At 36.6% G+C, this 22,221-nt stretch overlaps 1 protein-coding gene across 7 annotated transcripts in view; it reads left to right on the plus strand.

Moving 5' to 3' along the window:
- The window catches only part of LOC101896703 (integrin alpha-PS2), a 67,832-nt gene that overhangs the window by 26,961 nt on the left and 18,650 nt on the right, over positions 1 to 22,221 (plus strand). For all 7 annotated transcript variants that reach the window (XM_020036572.2, XM_005183006.4, XM_059121617.1 and 4 more), the window contains exons 3-4: positions 3,419 to 3,543; positions 12,249 to 12,346. In XM_020036572.2, coding sequence (XP_019892131.2) covers positions 3,419 to 3,543; positions 12,249 to 12,346 — 223 coding nt within the window. The remainder of the gene's footprint in view (positions 1 to 3,418; positions 3,544 to 12,248; positions 12,347 to 22,221) is intronic.

Below are 22,221 nucleotides of genomic sequence, written 5' to 3' on the forward strand. Positions count from 1 at the left end.
TTTTTTTAAAGAAAAATTCAAATTTATGTTGATCTATTATAGTTTTAATATTATGTATAGACCCTACCCCGTAATACGAAAAGCATGCCCATACGAGTATAATTACACTTGCACCGCCTTGTTCAATCCTTTTTGTACTCTCCACCATAGTATGGAGGATATATTAAGTTTGTCATTCCGTTTGTAACATCTCGAAATATACATTTTAGACCCCACAAAGTATATATATTCTTGATCAGCATAAGAGTCTACGTCGATTTAACGATTTCCGTCTGTCTGTGGAAATCACTCTAGCCGGAAATGTTTAAAATTTTGTATTTGAAGTTCATAATGGGTACTACGTGGCCACATTTTGGCAACGGCACTTCCCTATATTCGGAATGATTTTAGCTACATTATTCACCGATTTTTTATTCAAGTTTTGCATTTGAATATTGTAATGGTGTAATTTTTTATGACAAAAGTTGTCTATGTAGGTCCACGACGTCGTAACGGCTACATTCGGTATTTTTAAGATTTTAACAGAGTTTTTAACGGATTCAATTTTTTTAAATTGCCAAAATCGGTCCAAATTGTGGACGGTATTCAAAGATCGACCCGGCCGAACTTACTGCTTTTTTACTTGTTGTCATATATTTTGGATCAGTTTCTGCATTCGGTGGTCGTCTGACATAGCTCGGGAACCATAGTAGTTAATACTCTAATCTGTAATGCTAAAAAAAATATTAACAGGTATTTTATTAACAAAATTAATAGGTTACTTGCTGGTGCTATTTTCTTTTCGCGACTGTAGTTGGATATGTAAATGTAAACAAAGTCATAAATTTATTTCAATGGATAAATAATAATAAATCATAAAAATATTCAAAAAAAAAAAAAAACTTAAGCTCTCTCATAGCATGAACGACATCTATTGAATCACATTTTTCGAAGGTAACAGATGAGACAACATTTTAGATAATAGATTATAATAGATCTATGAGTTACCTTCTGACACGCTAAACTTTGTACTCTCTTTCTGTTCGCTCTCTTTTACTCTAAATTAAAGTAAACAGACAACATCCACTACATGTACCACTATTTGACTTTAACTTACTCTTCTCTTAATATCTTGAACAGTGACCGTCCGATTTGGAACATCTAATAACAATAGGTCACTAGGGAACTACTTAGTACACCTTCAAACATAGGTCACTCAATATTTCCATAACATCTGTTGGTTAAATGATCGATGGCGAGATCATTGCCAATTATAAATATTTATGTGTGTAGGTATGTTCTACATGTGTATTATACACTCCCGAACACATCCACATTGGATTGTTTTGTAGGGAAATTACATAATATATTTGTTGTTGTTGTTGCTGCTGCTGTCGAAATTAAATACAATTATTTATAGCACGTGCCATCACAGATTGCCGGCGCTTTGTTTTTGTTTCGTAAATAATTAGTTTTTTTTATTGTTATTGTTTTTTGTTTGGCACATAGCACTTTCATTTGTGTAGCTTGTGTTCTTCTCAGCTGGCTGGTGTAGAGAATTGATTGCTCAATTTCCATTCGATGTGCTCTACATACACACATACACATGAATGAATGTGTGTGTACTTGGCTTTTTGTTTTTACAATTTTAATTCATTTGCATTGCAATCCAGTGGAGCCCACTTCTCCTCCCACACACACACACACTAACACACTATACCTGCAGTGGCGAGAGCTTTTATAGAACAAACCTGTAAATTGAAACAAATGGTCATTTTGTCCAATCTGATTGGGGCCACACATGGCTAAGGGTGTGTGTGTTTGTTTGTGTGGGAAGATTTTGCCACCCCTCCCACAGTGCGCTTAATGTCGACAGCATTTAATTAGTCTTGAATTAATTATTTTCCAGTGTAAACAACAATCTCCACTTGTTTATGTTCTCGCCTTACATTGTCGGCGGAAATCCACTTGAAATTCATTCCATGTAATGGAGCAGGCAATGAGGTAATATCAATTGGAATAGCCGGTGACCACAATAGATTTCTTCTTATTTTAAATATTCCAATTAATTTATCAAAAAATTATTGACAAGGCTTTTGATGGACTCAAAATATACTCGCTCTCTTACAGCTAGACTGTTTTTGTTGGTAAATCTATTGATGTAAAACAAGTTAAAAAGTATGAGTCGTGTTTGCCGACAGATGTATACCCTCAGCCAAGGTTCGATTATTTAAATATATTTTGACATCTGTTATGATTATTCAAATTGTTGACACTCTATAGAGTAGGCCCCGAAGGAATGGGCCAATATTATCCATTTCGTATCCACCCAAATAAATATGATATAAATATTGCAACTTACTTGGTTTGGACTATATTGGTTACTTTCTTCACAAATTTGGACCCTTTGTGGGCGAGGTGGACTGAACCGATATTGCCCATTTTCGCACCTGATCTAGCACTGATGAAAATTCTAGTATATGCGAAGTTGGATTATCCTTAACCTTTTTGCGCATTAAATTATTTTTTTGTTGAAATGTTCGACCTTTTATGGGGGTGGCACCAGAAGGAGTTGGTGATGGAGATACATCGATCTCCGAACTCGATCTAAGTTTGATAATAATATTACGATGTAGCAAGTTTGTATCAAATCGGATACTCTCTTCGAGAGTTATCGTGCGACAGACAGACAGACGGACGGACATCGCTAGATCGACTCCAAGTGCCCTTATACGGATTTGGTCCAAAGAGATCTAGGGTCTAAAAACGTTATTTCGATGATGCACGTTTTGGTCGTATCTAATAATATATACCATATGGCTGAGGGTATAAAAATACGATTCTATTTTTCGACTATTTCAATAAACGTGTGTAATACTACACGTTTATGATATCTCGTGTAGCTAAAAGGATAACCTTATATAGATTTGAACAATTTAAAATATTTTTCATTTTTGTCACCTTATTTTGTTTGACGTCATCATTTTATCGGACGAATGCCATTTCTGGCAATTTTTTGTGAAGTAACTGAAAATATCAAATTCTCGGTATGGCTTTAACATTGAAATAAATTTACAAATTAATTCATAATTGAAAAAAATGCTCAAGTTTATTTACCCCATCGACATTTCGATGCCCAAATTTATAGAATTGTCGATGCCAATAAAATTCGTAGCAACAACACTGTGAACTTCAATAAAACCGAAAGCTCAAATTCCAAGCTGTGTCAACAAGAAATGATTGACGCTGACAAGAAGTCACTGTCCCCATGGTGGCATGGCACAAGCCAACCATCATCGGCAATCTGAGTCATTAAAAGCCAACGAAAATAAAAAGTGAAAAGAATTTCCCATTTCATTTCTGAACTATCTCTCTTTTAATTAATTCCACTTTAATATGTTTGATTTTTTAAAAAATCTTTTTCTTCTTTCATTTACAGGCTGGTGGTCGGTGCACCCAAATTTGATACTTCCTCATATCAGGAAGGCGTGGTGGAAGCAGGTGCAGTATTTAATTGCGGCATGGAAGATGACCAATGCTCTTTGGTGAGATTCGATTCTTCAAGTAAGTAAATTATTCCGATCGTAAAAGTTTAGCTCTAAGTTTAGATATGAAATTCCAACAGCGTTGAGAGCAGCAAAGGGTACCAGCATAAATATGAGTTTGTAAAATTGGAGAAAAAAAGAAATGAATTTAAAATGGGGCGCAGATGAATTCAGTTTTTTTTTTTCAAAATACGTGGGCTATTAAGGCATTTCTGGCTAAAGAGAATACAACATGTGTATGACATGACCTGGCATGGCTTTTATTTTCATCTTCGTGACAAGTAATGCAAATGCTATATATTTCACACCAGCCCTCTCTCGAGTCGTCGATGTTGTCATAACATGGTATACTTTTGTGATGCATCTTTGAAAGATTTACGAAAGATCTGTGGCATTTAGGCTTTCATTGACTCTGTCAGTTGCACCTTTTGTGGATTTCTAAACAATCGCCAAAAAATATTAAAAACAATCTTCACATTCAGATTGATGACCATCATTCATTCACTCGTGTGTTGAATCAACAACAGCAACAAGAAAACAAACAGGGCACCATTCCCCAGAGAATGTTGTGAGTTTGTTAATGCCGGGAGATTACAAACTTCCCCACCTTTAAAAACAGCCCACACAAAGAAGCTATCAAAGAAATAGCAACGAGATCAACGATAGAAAAACGCACACACACACATACATACAAACATATTTATAATCGAGAAATGCCACAAATTATACAAAGGTGAAACCTACGCATCTAATGTGTTCACATTCCCCTCCGCCTTTGGTCCCGGTCCACAAATGCACATTGCTGCCATACATCATACGAGGGTCTAGCTATGTCTATTTGTATATTTATGATTAAAAACTATGCTCTATTTGGTGAACAGCTTCGTTTTGGGACAAAACTGGTCCACCTTAGCAAACCATAATTGGCAAATGTTGAATCTATTCTAAACAAATTTTGGAAATATTGTTCAACATCTGTGTGGTTTGGCTGGCCTGACAGTGGTGTCAATGTTTTTTGATTCGGAATTTATAAAAAAAAAAAACAAACAAGGTTGAAAGTATCAATTTGTCTGTCGACTGATATATACTCTCAGTACAGGATCAGTTATGTTTTTATATAGATGAATTGTATGTGGCCCAAAATTATTGTTCCTCGAATTGTGATGTACAAAATATGAATCAGGTCGTGGCATCCGCTAGGTGCATATGCAATTTATGGTCGTTTGCTGGGAAGGTACTAAAAGGATTGGACCTATATACCCTATCATCTTCGCACTAATATGATATATTGTATGTTTTTAGAGAGCCGGGAATGTGGGTTACATCGTATACCCACTTTAAAAAGGGGATATAATAGTAGACTTAGGTGCGATTCAAATATTAAGGTGTGACAAGTTTGGATTTAATGGTGGACGAGATATACAATTTTGAAAATTTATATAAATGAGCTTACAGATGAAGCGGACCGATCTAATTCAACATCTAATATTGAAATGTGCAAATTTTAGGGAAAGTCGGGGAGTAAATTTACATTTTGCAATAAAGTAAATAAATTTTGATCCTTTGTAGAGGAGTTATCAGAAGGAGTGGACGATCTCCGCACCCGACCTATTATACATACAAAATTTTACAATGTGCGAAGTTTTCACCAAATTTGAAATTTTTTTATTTGAAAATTCTCAACGATTGTGGAGATGCGATAAAACGACTTAAAATCCGATCTTAGTTTTATAAAATCTAATATTGACACACCAAACAGAGGGACGGACAGATGGCATGGTTAGGTCGAATGCAAAGGTCTTGAAACGGATTATTACCAACGGATTTTTGCCAATGAGGTTTGGACCCTTTGTCTGTTGAAAGGGTATAGACGACTTCTGTTGTTTTGCAGTTAAAAAGGACGTTGGGTATGTCATCTGGATGTAGATAAATAGACTTTTATAAATACAGATGAAATACCAAAAACAAGAAATTAAATATTTCAGAAAATGTATATTCACAATGGCTTATAATCGCCTTTTCGAATTAAAATCTTTTCTCCGTGTATATATTAGTGTTACTGAAATTTCGATTTGAAGAAAAACGTTTCAACATTCGGTCCCATTGTAAGTACTTTCCGCCCCAAATGCATTCAAATGTGGAGCTATTTAAATTAAAAAAATAATTATTATTATTTTAAATAAATTCGGAGCCACTATGCCTGCCTTTTCGCTGCTTGTCAAGAAACATGTCTGCAAAGTAAAAGATGTTGTTCGCCAGTCAGCCAGCCAAGAGCATGAATTAAACTTCTACATTACGGTTAAGAAATCTGTTTGTAATAAAACTGGCCATAAACTTACAGCGCTTGCCACATTTCCGCATTTGTTTGTTTTTGAGATGACCGGCCGACCGACCAAGCATCCGACCGAAAGGGAAAAGCACATGCCAGACAACGAATGCTTACATAAGAACCAACAAGTCGGTATGTTTCTGTTTGTATCGGTGCTTGTGCTGGAACATGGTCTTTAGCATGATTCTCATGTTAATGTTGATACGCAACATATTTGCCAGCGAGTCGGCCGGCAATCTATGTTGGCAATTTGCTTGGCCCCACTTCACAGCTATTGCTGGAGCATCATGTGTTGCAATAAAAACAAATTGTGGCAAAAAGTACTCCACTTCCATGCATCCATTGGTGGCATGGCAAATGAATGGTGAATAGCAGCGGACGGAGACCGTTGGCAAATGCTTACGGATGTGCAAATAAAATTATATGCTCTCTTGTGGCTAATGCGATTGATGATGAAAGCCAGCGCGTGCGCCCAGCCTGGGAAGACCGACAATAGTTAACCGAAAAACTACACATCACATGGTGCAGACCGTGTGATGATGATGATGATGACGACGACGAAGGCGATGCTTCATTGGAGTCTTCCAATGCGACGCACATTAGCCAGAAGGAGCTGGAGCCGCAAATGCATACCTCAGTTATATCAACAATTCGCAAATAAGAACAACAACAACAGCAACATTAAAATAGAGATCTGCATTGCAGAATAATGTGCATGAATTGAACAGCGTGTTGTACCTCGTGGTAATATGGGTGTTTGCATGACACAATCAAATGCCATAGGTGGGGGCCACATACGTTAAAGGTATATCTTTTTGATTTAGAAGAGTTTTACAACAGTTGCGATATTATTCGATTGTGAATAGTAAAACCTGCAGTTAAATTTAAGAGAATGTGGCGTTCTCTTTAAATAATTTTTATTAGATAACAAGTAAACATACATTAAGGCCGTTATAGACCCCCTTATACCAAAACGGGAACTTCTATAGACAATTGTATACTTCCAGGATTGTCATCTTCCAAATCTTTTCAAATACAAAATTTGAGGCAATTTAGTGGGTAAATGTGACTAGGATTATCAAAATACCGAATATCGGTGGGTATCGTTATATGTGCGCCATGGGAAAAGGAGGAACCTAAATTTTCAATGTTCTGCCACGGAACCTAGAACAGAATATGAACTACAAATACCAATTTTTAGACAAATCCGTGAAAAATGTTGCAAAATATCGAATATCGGGAGGTACTGTTATATGGGGGCTATACAAAAACTTGGACCTATACATATGCGACCTATACATATGCGAAAAACGAATATCGGGAGACACCGTTATATGGCGGCTATTCCAAAACGTAGACCGATATATCTGATTTTCAATACCATCCTAGACACAATACAAATTGTTCTGCCAAGTTTTTAAGCTCTATGTCAATTAATATGGGCCGTATCGTGATTTCAACAGACAGACGGACAGACAGACATCGTTAAATCGACATAGAATTTTATGCTGATTATGAATATATACTTTATGGGGTCTAAGACGAATATTTAGGGATGTTACAAACGGAATGACCCTCCTTTTTAAGGTGGAGAGTATAAAAATATTCGACAGGACGAAGCTGTTATATGGTTTATTTTAAAATGTGACAGCCGTTACACAATTTTACTATAATTTACACAAATTTTCAGTAAAGGAGACCTAAATTAGAGATAAAAGTAGACAGTTCTGTTTTATTGCCTTAAATTGTTAAACACAACCTGGTCACAAACGTTGCAACTTTGAATACAACATCTCCAAGTTGTACCAACGGCTGTAACGTGTGTGGTTCCATCACTGAGAATATTTTCCCAGTAAGGATTTGCAAACATTCTATTACTCAAGTCACTCTCTTTTTGTGGACTTTTGGGCAATCGAATAAGATTTTGTAATCATTTTCGATAGCTAATCGATCTATCTGGTGCTGGTACCCTATCCATTTGTGACATAACATATACGGTTACATTGTGCCTCGTGTACACGGAACCACCCATATGCTGAGATAAACCATAAAATACCACAACAATTTGTGTGCGTAAAATGTAAATTTATGCAGAACATCTTGTCCGCAGCCGTGAAGAACGCAATGATGTCTATGTGGTCGTCTATTCGCCCGTCGACAGGAAGATAATAACTAATGATGACGGTGATGGCTCCATAGACTGGTGGAAACATTCCGCAGAAAATTGTTCTTTCTCCACCGCACAGCAATAGCAAGAACAACAACAACATCATCATCATCAACCATTCAAAGGATAAATAATCACCAAGTGCATGGTCATTAGCGTTCTAACCGATCATTGATTATGGTGGTGTTGTGTGGTGGTTGTGGCTGGGCAGTTCTGGCAAAACCTAGCAGTAAATCTTCACCGTAAATGGAGAGGGATCTTGTCCGCGAAGTGCTATAAATAAGCTAATTCATGATTATGATTATCGTATAAAAGTGAAGGCAACCGCCAACCAATGGCCCCAAGGATAAACAAACACGAAGCGAACGCACGCACGCACGTACTTACATCAATTGCCCAGAGACGTATCATACCATCGCGTTTTGGGTGGATGAGTTAAGGCGAAAGAAGTATGTTTTTCTGTTTGTGACGCTACTGTCGCTGAGCTTGGATCATGGATGGAAAAGATGGGATCGTGTCGAACATTAACACTTCTTAGTTATGACTTTGGGCAACAGAAGCGTTGAATGACCACAAATCAAACAACAACAATGACCACGAGCCGAAAGATGAATGTGATAATTAATGTAAAATAGCCAGTGTTAACAAGTGAATGGAAGAATGGACGCATGGATCGAGGTTTTACAGTGGACTTGGGGGCAAATAGCTATTAAAAACTCAGCTACATACATATGTCAATAGAATATTATGTTTAATTTCTTATCGTGCTAAATGAAAGTTGCTAGAAAATACAAAGGCCTCTAAACTCTGTTTAGCAGAATTGTGTTAGGTTTATAACTACGATACTATTTGGGAAATATAAATCTCATCAATAATACAATCTGACAAATTAAGGAATATGCAGATGTAAGTCTGCAGGCCCACTGTGGATCCTTGTTTCCGCTAAAAGACAAAGGTGATGACGATATTGATGACAACAACAATAATAAAAACAATAATCGTCACGTTAACTGGTATTTAGCACTGCATCTTCCTCTTATTCTCAGTGGCCAAACTGAGAGAGAACACCCCCTGTCCAATGCCTGATTGATTGATGGATCAATGGATTTTTTATGCACATCCAAACATTTTCCACTCTGTTTCGCTTTGTTTCCTAGCAGCCGGCCGGAGGACGGTTTGCTGCCCGACTGGCTAAGTTGACAACGTGATTTGACTGATTAACATCAAGAGCCGCCAATAAAATTAGCAGACGACACAACATTGGGCTCCAACAGTGCCTCGGCCTGTCACTCAGTCAGTTAGCCAGCCAGTCCATTGAATTACACCAGCAACATTCAACATCATTTACTTCTATATCTGGCTTTGTCAATTGAATTTCAATTCGCCACAATGTTTCCAATTTAACAAAAGCGGAAGCCGTTTGCCATTCAATTTAGGAAGTGGCCACACTCGTATGTAAATCTCATAAGTCTTTATTGTCGTCATCGTTGATGACGACAACTTCTGTCGCTGTCACTGCGAAAATTTAAGCAGAAAGAGGCCAAGGCACCGTGTTGAGCTAAATCACACGCCAGAGGATGAATCAAAGAATCGCACAACATGATTTCCATTACGAGATGGAATTCTGCAGGACAGCGGGGCGATATGACAAAGGCTTCCGTTTTTATTAATTTAACACTTTACTATGGGGGGAGTAGCAGCAACGTAAATAAATGCCAAGTGAAAAGAGTTAAGTCAGCAGGAGGGGACTAAGAAGTATGGATGTGTCCTATAACTCAATGATTTATAAAATGAATACAAAATGTCGTTGCGAGCGAAGAGAACAATTTTGAGTAACTGAGAGTTTGCAAATTCTTACTAAGAAAAATTGAATTTAAAACCAAAAGAAGACCTTGGTCTGAATTTACCTCTTGGACGACCTTATAAATAGGGCGTTGTTAAAAAATTTCAATAAAAGCTGTTGTCAATAAAAAAAATCTGACATTTCGTCTGATTTTAGAAAAATTTAGTGTAAACAAGTAAAAAAACTTTAAGTTCGACCGAGCCGAACTTTGAAGGTCCTCCACCATTTGGAACGAATTTGGCAATTCTCAAAACCAATAAAATCCGTTAAAAATTCTGTTAAAATCCAAAATTGCCGAATGTAGCTGTAATATTAGAGTCTATATGACGACATGGGCTTGCATATGTAACATTTGTCATAAGCCATTACAATATTCAATAGCGAAACTTAAAACAAATTGGTAATAATGTAAATAAAATTATTAAAATACCGAATATCGGGAGGTACCGTTATATGGGGGCTATACGAAGACCTGCACAGACAATTTTCTGACTTAGGCTGTAGTATTCATTAATAATTTTAAATACCAAATTTGAAACAATTCCGATGATTTCCACAGACGGACTGATATCGCTTAATCGACATAGATTTTTATGCTGGTCAGGAATATATATATATAAAATGTGTATTTCGAGGTGTTACAAACGGAATGACAAACTTAATATACCCTCCATTTGGAGCATTTTTAAGATTCCAGTTCCATTTCCCTCTTAGGTAATAAGGCAGGTAATTTTTCATACAAGACCTATACTTATTGCTACATGCGTTGGTACATCCCGACGATTTTTGATATTTTGAAGATTTCATCCAAAACTTTCGAAAACTATTTCCAGTATTTTTTTTTTTTCATTTTCCAGCCTAAGAGATTGTAATTTTAAATTAACTCTAGATCTGACGCTTTTCAAATAGGCCATTATACAGTCGGATTTTAGGTATTTTGTAGTTCTTAGTCACAGTTTCCTAACGACGGAAGGTTTAAAATGTTCATCCTGGTCGATTGAAGATTCGTGTTTACTTGTCTTTGAATAAAATTTATTCAAAATCCTCTTTGAAAGCGTTTAATTCACAATTTGTATAAACCTTGATATATATATATATATATATGTTCCTCTCCCCACAACGAAAATAAAAAAATAAAACATATTATGTCAGTGAATTACATACCCAAAGCTAATAAATATACATATCTATAAACATACATATGTCTCTTCTCCTCATAAAAGGTGTGGATTAGACATATTTTTATTCCCCATAAAAATATGTAGATCACCACACATTTGCATATCACCCGATGGGCATCATCGCCATCGCCATCGTCATCCATAACCATCATCATGCATTTATTATCTGTCATTAATGATTCCGTTATTGTTTTTGACAATTTATCTTCTTTCTCCCACTCTGATTTAATGCCAACCGCCGTACGCGCCGATCGTTGTGGTAAAATGAAGATGTAAACAAATGTTTTATCAAATTCAAAGGTAATGCTCTGTCATTGGGATTGTCACCTTCCAATAAGACACAGAACAGATCGAAAGAAAGTTCGGTCGGTCGGTCGGTCGGTCGGTCGATCGATGTAAACAACAAATGCACCACTCTCTGTGAAACACTGCCATCATCGCCATCATCATCAGCAACAACATCAAAACTAATGTAAATACACACCCATGTAATCACCCAATCGCCACCACCCACCCACTCTCTAACAGCCTCTCACTCATGTGAATTAGATCTTTTCGATTCCTTGATTTGATTTCTTTGGGTTTATTTAAAATTTGTTTTTTTTTCTCTCTCGAGCTTTATTGCCGCAAATGTCTACAACACAAGCACAATACTTCCGTTCAAATGCCTAGCCGATCTTTTATGTTTCCAAAGAATGCCGATCAGCGGACCAGACGACCCAGACAGACCAAAAAACAAATAAATGCATAAATCTTGGATTCAAACTCTCCTCTCGAGTCGACTCGATTTGACTTTGCTTTGTTGTTGGTTTTGTTTTTACGATTATTATTGTTATTGTTATGACAGAGGCAGACGAGCGAACTGGTGCGTGAGTAGCTGATGCTGGTTGCGGTGGTCCATCGGCAGCAGTGTGAATTCAAATGTTCGCATTCTCGTACGTACATGAATATGGTTGTGTGTTGCAATGACAACAGCTACAACAGCCCCCATCAACAGCATCGCAACTCAACAGCGCTCGTCAAGTCCATTTATTTTAATATTTGTTTGTTTAACTACTTTTTAATTGAGCCATTCTTTTGTGATTATATTTTTGATTAATTGTTTCAATGTTGTAGTTGTCTTAGTTCATAGACTTAAATTCCCATCTCTGCCTCCGCTGGTTCCATGCTAATAATATTTCATTATCTTTTCCCTTCCCTCCAGGCAATAATCGCAACACGCAAGGCGATGTTATTGATCGCAAATCCAATCAATGGCTCGGTGCAACAGTGGCTACAAGTCGCAACAGTGATTTAGTTGTGGTAAGTATTATTAATATTATTATTGTCATTATCGATGAATTATTTACAAAAAAATATTTATTTTGATAATAAATGAAAATGCATATGTGTATGTGAAACAATATAACTATACATATGTCTATTATAAGGCGGCAATTTTATTTTCAATGGAATTAAATGAAGTGTACAGCAATAAAATTAATATGTTTAAAATAATAATATTGTGTCATTACGTCGGATGGCATCAAATGGAAATTTTACATCAACAAGTAAGCCATATTTAAAAGCTATGGACCTACATACTGTTTTATGTCTGCTCCTGAACTTAGCCTGATATAAATATTATCACAGAAAAAGTTTGATCTTTATCGAGTACTCGATTAGATTTATATTAGATATATATTTTTCGAAATTTTAAGTTAAATTTGACAATCACAAATGCACAAAAATATTAGGATGTGCAAAATTTGAAAAAGAAATATTTTTCCACTGTCACACCATCCACCAAGTCTTAATAGACCAAATTAAAAATTCCTGTAATTTTTCAAACTTTAACAAGAAGGAAAGATAATTTTCCAAATATTAAGTTCGGCCGGGCCAAACTTTGAATTCCCTCCACAATTTGGAACGAATTACGGCTATACGAAGACCTAGACCTGCATAGACCATTTTATGTCATAGACTGTAGTTCCCATTACGAACTTTAAATAATGTCGCTAAAACCATTAAAATACCGAATATCGGGAGGTATCCTTATATGGAGGCTAAACGAAGTCGTGGATCTGCATACGCAATTGTTTGTCATAGGCTGCAGTACCCATTACGAATTCTAAATACGAAATTTGAAACAATCCGGTGAATAATGTCCCTAAAATCGTCAAAATATAGAATACCCGGGGGTACCGTTGTATGTGGGCTATAAGATATCGTGGACCTATATAGGCATTTCTCTCCCAGTGGGTAAATTGCTAAGAAAGAACTTCAAGTATGGAGTTTTGACAATTCAATTGAAAAATATATATAAAATCATCAAAATACCGAATATAGGGAGGTACCGTTATATGGAAGATATACGATATCATGGACCAATACAGACAATACTCTTTCAGTGGTATAGTACTTAGAAGGAACTCCTTTAGTGCATTTTCAGACACTTTAATTGAGAAATTTGGCTACAATCATCGAAATACCGAATATGGTACCCCCATTATGGTATGGCTATACGATATCGTGGACCGATATAGCTCATATTCAAACTTGACCTGCCTGCAGACAAAGGACTGATCTGGGTAAAATTTTAGCTTTCTATCTTTATTCATTTTGACCCTAGCGTGATTTAACAGACGGGCGGATCGTTTAAATGAAAACCGTCATTTTGGGGCTATACGAAGACGAGGACCTGCATAAGTAATTTTATGCCATAGGCCTATTCCGAACTTTAATGGCCCATTTACGAACTTAAACTGCCTTCTGGCGAAATACACATGGGTGCAAAATTTTACAACAGACAGACACATACACAGTCAGACGGATATCGCTAAATTGACTTAGAATTTTACGCTGATCAAGAATTATATACTTCGTTGGGCCTGACATGAGTATTTCGAGGAGTTACAAACTGAATAACAAAGTTAATATACTCTTTATAGTAGGGTGGAGAGTATAACAATTATGGATAATAATGAAGTAGCAGCAATATCTGGATATGGTATTTACTTTATAATGATGGTTTAAGATCCTGATTATACTCCTCCTGGGACTTTTATTCTCGCACAGATATTGCCGGCCCAAAAATGGTGGTTGGCACTTGCTTTAAGACCCGAATTCATCTCATTCGTATGCTAATGATGAAAACGTTTTTTTCGAATCCACATAAATCATCAACCCGACCTACCTCATCGGCTGGCTGCAGCAATGAAAGTTGCTGGTGGTAATTTATAATCAGCTTTAAAGCTTACGACTTTATTACTTTCGCTTTTACACAAGAAATAAATATTCTCTTGATGTTGTTGTTGTCGTTGTCGCTATTGCTCTTATTGTGTCTCGATAGCCATGAACTAAATTTTCTTGGTGGGCTTTTATTTCGATAAACAAGCGCCCGTCCAATCCGGGGAAAAATTAAAAAAGAAAACAATATTTTGTGACACATTTATGTGTGTGTGTGTGTTTGTGTGTGCAGTCAAAGAATCTGTTGGTGAGTAAGCGAGTGGGTGGCCCGGCCACTCATATAACAGTTTACATTTGGAACGTGATGAATCCATCGCTCCCATCAGAGTGGGAGGGAGTTGGACAATATAAACATGTCTTTAGCGTTTACCTTTTGACTGTTATGACACCCAGACCAGGAGACCAAACGACCGACTTTACATCGGAGCCAAAGAGCAAAGTATCAGGCGGCAAACCAAAATATGCGAGTAAATGGCCATAAACATTGTTTTCACTTTTCATTAAAACGTAGAAACCTGCAGCGTAGACCATGTCCGTTATCGTATGTGTAATCCCGGTCGATTGTCTGTCTGTCTGCCTGTCCGTCCGTCTTGAAAGGAATTTGTAACATTCACTTCATTTCATGACATGACATGCCATGGAATGTGTGAATGTGGTGTTAGCCATTTCGTTGGTTACTCCATGCATTGTGGGGGAAATCTTATTGGGTCACTTGCACTGCTATCACATCACCGCCATTCGGCCATCATCATCAGCGGCAGCAGCAGCAGGTTATCCACCGGAGGAATTATGGTATATCCTACACAGGTTATATAGTACATTGCCCCCACCGCTGCTCGCCAGTTTAAGGTGTGTCCTCTGGGTCTTGGGCTTAAATGATTTTTAATTGTTAACGATTTGTTGTTGTTGATGTTTGTTCGTCGTCATTTCGCCATGATTTTTTGCGTTCAGTCTTGATGAGTGGTGGGTCGGTGCTGTGTAATCTATGTTGTGATTAATTTTTGCTTTCCCTTGAGCCATTGTTTGTCTTCCACTAATGAAAGCTCAATTAATGTGCGATAAGTATCTCCTAATCAAGGGTCGCAGTGCTTTCCCTATTACCTTTTGTTCGTTGCCTGTGTACGGACTTTCGAACTTATATCGGCATTTTTATGAGGTAAATGTTGGATTTAAAGACTCTTTGGCCTTTAATGCGGTTGTTGGCTTTCGTTTAACTTTATTGTTGCGAACATGACCTCCAATTGATTCCTGATGGCCGTGTGCAAACAATTATTTCTTTGTTGGATTTGGTTTAATGGATTCGTCTTGTTTTACGACAGAGTCTTTCCATTTATGGCCGATGGTTAAAATGAAATTGATGACACATTCTGTCAATTTGATGGCAGCGAAATGGAAACATTATTTTTTTAAAATAAAATTAAAAACAGAATAAAGAAGGAAAATTTAATGCCATTTTACAATGTCCACAAATCGAGGGGAGATTAACACATGTCCTGCTTTCAGTAATCCTTGAATGTTAATTTGTCATTCTTTATTATATATTGGACCTCCTGTTAACTCATATATTTTAAACTGTTGATAGTTTTTCGTAAACTTCTCTATTAGAGTCTGGTTTATCCGAAGGTGTTGTATTTAAATCAATACACTCTACTACAAAATGAAATGGTTTGAAATGTATAGGCATGCGATCTCTACAAATCTTGCGTTTATGAAAAGATTGAAATGGTAAATCGGATATTAATTTCGTGTTTTATGAGCTTTATGAATATTCACAATTTTGACCCTTTGTGGGGGAGATACTTGATGGAGTGAACCGATATTGTCCATTTTCGCACCTGACCTAGAACTGATGTAAATATTAGGATTTTTGAAAATGTTGACCTTTTGTAGGGGAGGTACCAGAAGGAGTGGACCGATATTGGCCATCTCCGAATTCGATCTAAGTTTGACAATGTTATTACGATGTACCAAGTTTGGATCAAATCGGATACTCCCTTCGAAAGTCATCATGCGAACCAGCCATCCAGCCAGACGGACGGACATCGCTAGATCGACTCCAAATGTCCTGAAACTGATATTCTCAGTATGTGGTTACAATGGATAAACTATACAGCTCTAAATTGACTCAAATTTTGATTTGTAAATAATTTTCACTCTTTTAAGAATATATCCTTTATTTATTTCCCTGATAACTAATATTGATTTACTATATAAATAATTTGTAGTCCCATTTATTGTTTGACAACAGCAATTTAATTATTTATTTACATAATTACGGTTACTTAGCATTACTTATGTAACTGCCTTAAGGTCGTAGCATTATTACCATTTTTAAACATTAAAATCATATGCCAACATACAAAATTCGAATTAGCGACTTAGTCTCTTTTCATTTGCAACTGACTAACAAACAATAAGCATAATTTTCATGAATATTAAATGTTATTGTCGGCATTTTGCCGTTAAATGCTATTAACAAATCAATTGTTGTGAATTAGCACAGACTGGATACAATCTTATGTGGCGAACCTCCTCCAGCTATGCTGGTTGATATGATCACCACAGCTCTGTACTGAACTGAACGAAACGAAACAAGCGATCATCGATTTGATCGTGTTGACTTTTGACATGGCACTCCTGTCTGCGATATAATGGCATCGCCACAGTCAGTCATACCCACCATGCGGTGATTTGCAAACAGATGCCCGATTTGCGCTGCTGCTCTTTATGTTTGCAACATATTCGCACCTAATACGGTGCAGACGACTGCGGCGAATGGACAGACAACGAATGTCAAAAAAGCCTGGTCATGGAATTGACAACGTGACACAACAGTTTTGGGAGCCTGCATGTCGACCGTCATGTGCATCCGCAAATGTGCAAATGATGCACCGCTGCCACACCATTGCCATCAAATACAATGAAGTTCCATTGGATGGCTGGAAATTAAACAATCATCGATTACCCCATTCAAAATTGAGGATCTTCGAATCCCTCCTCATCTCTTCCTTTCAATGCCCTGTTTTGCGGTAGAGCCATTGTTCGGCAAAGAAATACATTTCACAGTCTACAATGAGTCGATATTTCGATTTTTGGTTGCACGACTGATACCCTTTTTCCTTTGTAGCTGGGCCAATATGAGTTTCATCATCATCATCTTCATCCAGAACACTGGGAATCTCTATTGTGTTGTGGCATTCAGGGAATGCAGAAGAGGGGTTGGATCATGTTGGTGCGGGTGTTTGTTAAGATGTTGTCCGCTCACCACATTCGCCTCTCCAATGAACTGACAACGATGACAGGAGTATCTGCACGCCAACGATAAGAACCGTTTATGTGGTCACTGCTAAGTCGCCTGCTTGGCATTGTATTCAGCGAAATAAAATATAAATGTCTGCGATAAACATAATCATGCGAATATTTAAAACTTACAAACCATAGCACAAGCCTTGTACATTAGGGATATGCATTCAGGTGTTTTTGTTATTCCATGATCGTTGGAGACCAGGTTAGAACATCAATATCGACTATATGGATATATAACTTTGAACACATTCCTTTTCGTACCTGGAACAACAATAACTCTCATAAAATGCGAAATTAGTGCCCGATTAGCATCAAAATTTGCATTCATTTCCAAAACAGTTGGTGTCTTTCATTTGTTATCTTAAGAGAAATAGTCTCTTTCCTTCTTTGTGCATCAATGATCTAGGACAGAACCCAGATTTGCTCGTTTTTATTTTTGCTCGCGAGTGGGATTGCTTGAAGAGTGCGATTTTAATATAAAGTTGTATCTCCACGCTTTTGTTTTATGTGGGAGCGTTCGCGAATTACTTCTTTTAGAAAATTAGAGAGGGAATCGAAATTGAGTCAGAGTGAAATCAAGTTGAAAAAAAAAATATTATGTTTGCTGATTGGTAAATTTGAGTTGAAAAAAAAAAAAAAAATAAATAAAAAAGGGGCAATGCTCTTCAGCACTCGGCAAGAGTAGAATCGAGCAAAACATTCGTTCTTAATCGAGTGATATCGAATAAGAGAGTTTATCCATTAAAAACGAAACATCGACTCTGTTTACTTTTACATTATCCAAATATGTCGTGAAATATAAAAATATAGAACTTAAATAGCGGAATAAATTGTTTTCGAAGTCGAGTGACTTCACTAGCCCTGAGTGAATCGACTGGCCCAAGATCAACAATAGTGATATCTTCCTGGAAGGGAAAAATTTAAAACTTTTTAGTCTATACCAGAGGGCTGCAATGAGTATGATTGAGTAGGCTTGATCACACACAGTGGAAATACAATCAAACTCAATCAGTCGGTCAGATGCAACGAGTTCATTCGAGTTACTCAAGCCAAACGAAAAAGTTGTGATCAAACATGTATTGATCGAAGTTTTGTGATCGCAATCAAACAACTCACATGAGTTATTTGTTTACGAACTTATGTTGAATTGTTCATAACGGGTCGATCATCTATGATGAGTCTGAGTGATTTGATTAAAACACAAATGTTCGAATTTGAGCGAAATCATGATTGTAATTTTACTAAGGATTTCATAACTAAAAGATGTCCCCATTAAAGAAATTGGTACAAATTATATTTAATAAGCATACAATTTTTCATTTTATTTGGGTTTTTGGGTATGCTAGACTTGAGTAACTTATTTGAAAAAAAAAAAAAAATAAATTTTTTAATAAAGAAACACATCATTGGTATTTAGAAAACTAAAAATGTTTAAATATTTTTTTTATTTTACAATATTGGTCAAGATTTTTCACAAACTTTGACCTTTTCGTTTACCTACACCTGTGTAGTTTCTACTTGCAACAATTTCGGTCGCACTATGACAATATTCTTCCATTTCAAATATTAAAAAAGCCAAAATAAACTGTCCCAACTTGATTAAATGGTTGAATAAACAATGACGCTGAGCGAACTCGATTCAAAGAAGACAATCACGGTTGTGATTGCTCATTTACATTCATGTGTTCGATCAACACATCAAACCGTCTCGAACGCTCATGTTTGATTGTGAGTGAAGTGATTCAAACTGAGCGTTCGATTCGATCAGAAGCGAAAACGGCCATTTCATTCGGATCAAACTGAACGACTGCATCAACAAAAATCATGTAAGAAACCGAGTATGCTTGAATTTTTGCATACTTGTTGCAGCCCTCTGGTCTATACCTTTATTTGTGTATGGTACTACTCTCTACTCGATTTCGAGAGAGCCTTTCGGAAGCATATGCTTCCAATGCTTTTGGCGCCTTTCAGACAAAAATAACATAAGTTAAACATAAATAGATCGGAGCCTCTCGGTTACAACCAATTTTGAAAGGAGCAATGTAAGCAAACTAAGGTTGAACGAAAAATGTGTACCCCTAATGTACATACAAACATTCATACAACATATGAATAAAAGAATGTATTTATTGTGGCAGTAGTTTCTTTGGCATCTTCGTGTAGTCAATGCAATATCTCTTAACCATAATGTAAAACATAGACATGAACGCTCAAGAATGGAATACACTACTCATGTTTTTGATAAACTCAGTGGAATTCGCACGTCCTTGAGATGAATCAATGTTGCGTTATTTTTACTTCTTGACCATGAGGGTTCTTGGTGGCCTTTGATGACACATGTATAATAATGGTTCAGATTAGATGTATGTCTACAATCCATTCCGTATGTCTACAAATGGGAGCAGTTCCATTGTATTTACCATCACTTCCTTTCACTCCTAGTAACTTTCCGTATCAGGATTTATTTGACATATATGTTATGAAATTGATATTTTAAATTTACTAGGTTTACCATTTTCGGTGAACTTTAAACGTAGTGTACATAAGGCTCGCAATGTGCAAAATTAGTATGTTTGGATTTAAAAAAAAAAAAGAGATCAATGCTAAATGCGGTACTGAATCTGAACTTCACTAAAACAAATTTGTATTCGTATTTTCTCAAAACGGATTTCACAGAATAACACAACATTGAAAGTTTTTCACCCAATTCCTATTTGAATATTCAGCAGTGTTCTGTTGCTAATTTTTTCCGTTTTATTTTTTTCTTTTTTTTTACTTTGAATTTTGTATATGATTTGTCGTTTTAGTTTTGTCTTGTTATTGTTGTTTTGTTATTATGTTGATGATGTTTATGTTTTTGTACCAACAATCGACAACAAAATACAACGATTATTTACCAAAAATGGTCAACATGACCGTCTAAGGTGCGGTGAGGAAGACCAACCAACGAACCAACTATCCACCAACAACAGCAGCAAGGAAACGAATGACGGCAGTTCACCAAAATAGGGAGGGAAAAAATTCGCCAAATCTTCAATGCATTGCAATAAAATCACTGAAGGATTTCTGTTTTCAAAGATTTCAGATTCCAAACTGTTTTTGGTTAGAGCATTATGTGTTCGTTTTACTGTTGTTGTTGTTGTTGCTGCTGCTGCTTCTCTACGAAAGTACGAATTTATTTGCGAATAAATTATGTTGTTCATTGTTGGGGATAGAGATTTGCTATGGAGATAGATGATATAATTCTTCCAGACAGGGGAAATTTTTTAAATAACCTAATATTGAACTGAGTTTCGTTTTTTGGAAGTCAGGCTTAATTGCAATGTGAGAGTGTACATATCAGAATTACGACATCATAGCCAACTTCCAAAAAGTTTCTTTTTATACCCTCCACCTACATATTATGGATGTTTGTAACTCATCGAAATAATAATTTTAAACCAACCAGAGTATATAAAAACTGCAACCAACTTCAGAATGCTGTCATTTCCAAGCCACTCGTCCGACAGCTGTTAAAATTTTTCCAGTTCATTGTTTGAGCTCGGGGTAAAACCATTCAAATACCAAAAAGTGCAAGAACTTGCACCACAACAGAAAGAAAATAGACTCAAAAGAGCTAAAGAGTTGCTTTGCTTGGCCAAAGGTGGTGAACTGCCGAATTTGGTCTTCTCCGATGAGAAAACATTCGATGTCCAGCAGTTTGTAAACAAACAAAATTATCGTGTTTACTTGCCAAAGGGGTCAGCTGAGAATGTCCACCTTCGGTTGGCCATCAGAACTCAAGCGCGGCCATGGTGATGGTGTGGACAGACAGTGGCATCAGAATAAATGTCGAATATTATCGCGAAAATATTCTGGAGGGTGTATTAAAGCCTTGGGCACGCAAACATTTTGGCCGCAGGACATTCCAGCACCATCGCACTCAGCACGCGCCACCCAAGAATGGTTACAAAATGAGGTTTCTCGATTCATTTCCAGCGCACAATGGCCACCAAAATCTCCGGATACCAATCCATTGCTCTATTGTGTCTGGAATATTTTGGAAAGCAAGGTTGGCACTAAAATATAGCAAAGTGTCGATCACCTCAAGCAAACGCTTAGCTGGAATTGGCCAAAATACCGCAAAGCAACATTCGGGCAGCGTGTGACGGTTTCGTGCCAAAGGTGACCAATTCGAACAAATCTAAATTTATTCTAAAATTTGATGCTATTTCCGACATTTGTTGCTTTCATTCAAAACCAAAACATTTAAAAGAAAAATGTAAAAATTATGGCTTTGTTGCACTTTTTTTTATCTCACCTTGTATTTCCTGTGTATAGGTCCACGGGTTCTATAGCCCCTATATAACGGTACATTCCCATAAACGGCATTTTGATCATTTTGGCCTAAAGTATTGGAATAGCATTGGGTAATCACAGCTCATAACGTGTTTGTACCTACTGCTAATTAATAACGAAATTACTAAAAACTCTGCATTGGGATTTCTAAGCAGGAAGCAGGATTTCTCTTATCTTGAGAGAATTGTACACATCTACATTTCAACTATGAAAATTGAAATCTTTTTGCCAATGCTAAAATCTCCAATTTTTTTTTTTTCAAGCTAACATCAAAATCGAAAAATTCACTTGGTTTGAAATTCCTA

Source organism: Musca domestica, unplaced genomic scaffold, assembly GCF_030504385.1.
Source record: "Musca domestica strain aabys unplaced genomic scaffold, Musca_domestica.polishedcontigs.V.1.1 2, whole genome shotgun sequence".
In the NCBI taxonomy this organism is placed as follows: Eukaryota; Metazoa; Arthropoda; class Insecta; order Diptera; family Muscidae; genus Musca; species Musca domestica.